The sequence below is a fragment of the Solanum stenotomum genome, unplaced genomic scaffold (assembly GCF_019186545.1).
Source record: "Solanum stenotomum isolate F172 unplaced genomic scaffold, ASM1918654v1 scaffold15387, whole genome shotgun sequence".
Lineage (NCBI taxonomy): Eukaryota > Viridiplantae > Streptophyta > Magnoliopsida > Solanales > Solanaceae > Solanum > Solanum stenotomum.
The window spans coordinates 18,645-19,953 of record NW_026023534.1 but is presented as its reverse complement, the minus strand read 5'-3'; the positions used below and the strand labels follow the sequence as shown (position 1 = coordinate 19,953).

General features: G+C 32.2%; 1 protein-coding gene across 1 annotated transcript in view; it reads right to left on the bottom strand.

Moving 5' to 3' along the window:
• Positions 1-335: 335 nt before the first annotated feature.
• The window catches only part of LOC125850219 (protein LURP-one-related 11-like), a 13,913-nt gene continuing 12,939 nt past the window's right edge, over positions 336-1,309 (bottom strand). Inside the window, exons 2-3 of the mRNA XM_049530087.1 lie at positions 610-843; positions 336-470 (exon numbers count right to left, since the gene is read on the bottom strand). Coding sequence (XP_049386044.1) covers positions 336-470; positions 610-843 — 369 coding nt within the window. The remainder of the gene's footprint in view (positions 471-609; positions 844-1,309) is intronic.

The window sequence follows — 1,309 nt, the reverse complement described above, 5'->3', positions numbered from 1 at the left end:
TATAATATTTTGTCCATCACTAATTTCTCTTTTTTTTTAGTGATTAAGCTTTCTTGAGTAGAGTTATTATATGATATTTGTGTTGATGAAATAGCCAAAGTGTGTACAAACTAGTCTGTTTTTATCAAAAGTAATTAGATTGTACACATTAATATTCATCACAAAATTACATCTAAAAACAACTCATACCTCTAGGGAAGATAGAGATTACAATTAACTTCTCTTTTCCCTATTTTCAAGAACAAAGGGAAGATAGAGATTACAATTATTTATTCCAAATAGAAAAAGGTACTAATGAAGAAATTAAACTTATTAATTACTCTTAATACCACTAATCAAATTCTATGATGGATTAAACCACAAACAGTTACAAGAGACATAACTAATGATTGGTCAACATGAGGTTCCACCACCAATGTTAACACATCATCTCCAAATAATACTCCTGAACTTGCTTGTTTTTGTTTTACCTAAAAATAAACACAAAGTCACAAACTCCATTAGTAATTTTTTTTTAACTTAATATACATGATTAGATGGTACTAATCAATTCTATTATGAATTTGATTATATGTAGTTATCTTTTAGGTGATCTGACAGATTAATTACCTCTGCGACAAGTCCGCCATGTTGGTCCACAATCTTGATAGATTTTGTGGCAAGGATAATAATGTTATAACAACTTGCTTCAGAATTACATCCCAATATAACATTATAATAGTTCACATTATATCCTCTAAGAACATTGTGAATTTTCTTCACTTGAAACCATGGTATTTCTTTACCAGTAACTCCATCATAACTCAATTTATAGCCATCCCAATGTCCAAATACCAGAACTTTCTGCGGAAAATAATAATAATATATCAGTATCCTTGAAAATATAATTAAGTAAATAAACAGGTGAAGAGTACTTTGTCACACCCCAAAACCGGATATGATGGCACGTGTCCAAACCCCACCGGACACGTCAGCCTAACACCCAAAAACCCGACGATACGGAATTAATAAAACAAGAATAAGATAGAAAGATAAGCGGAAGTCTTTAAATAAACTCAATGAAACCCCAGAATTGGTTGTCACATGTACAAACCTCTAATACGGAATCTGAATAAAATATAGAAGTCTCATAGTAAAGTTCTAGAATAGAACAAAACAATAATTATAGATAACTTGAGGGCACGCCTGGAATGAACCGCTACCTCTCAAGTAAGTCTGGAAGCTCTAATCTGAAGATGAGTAATAAGTCGGATCTGATAGAGCTGTCAACCTACACCACTGTGTAGAAGCAAGGGTGAGTACCAAAAGC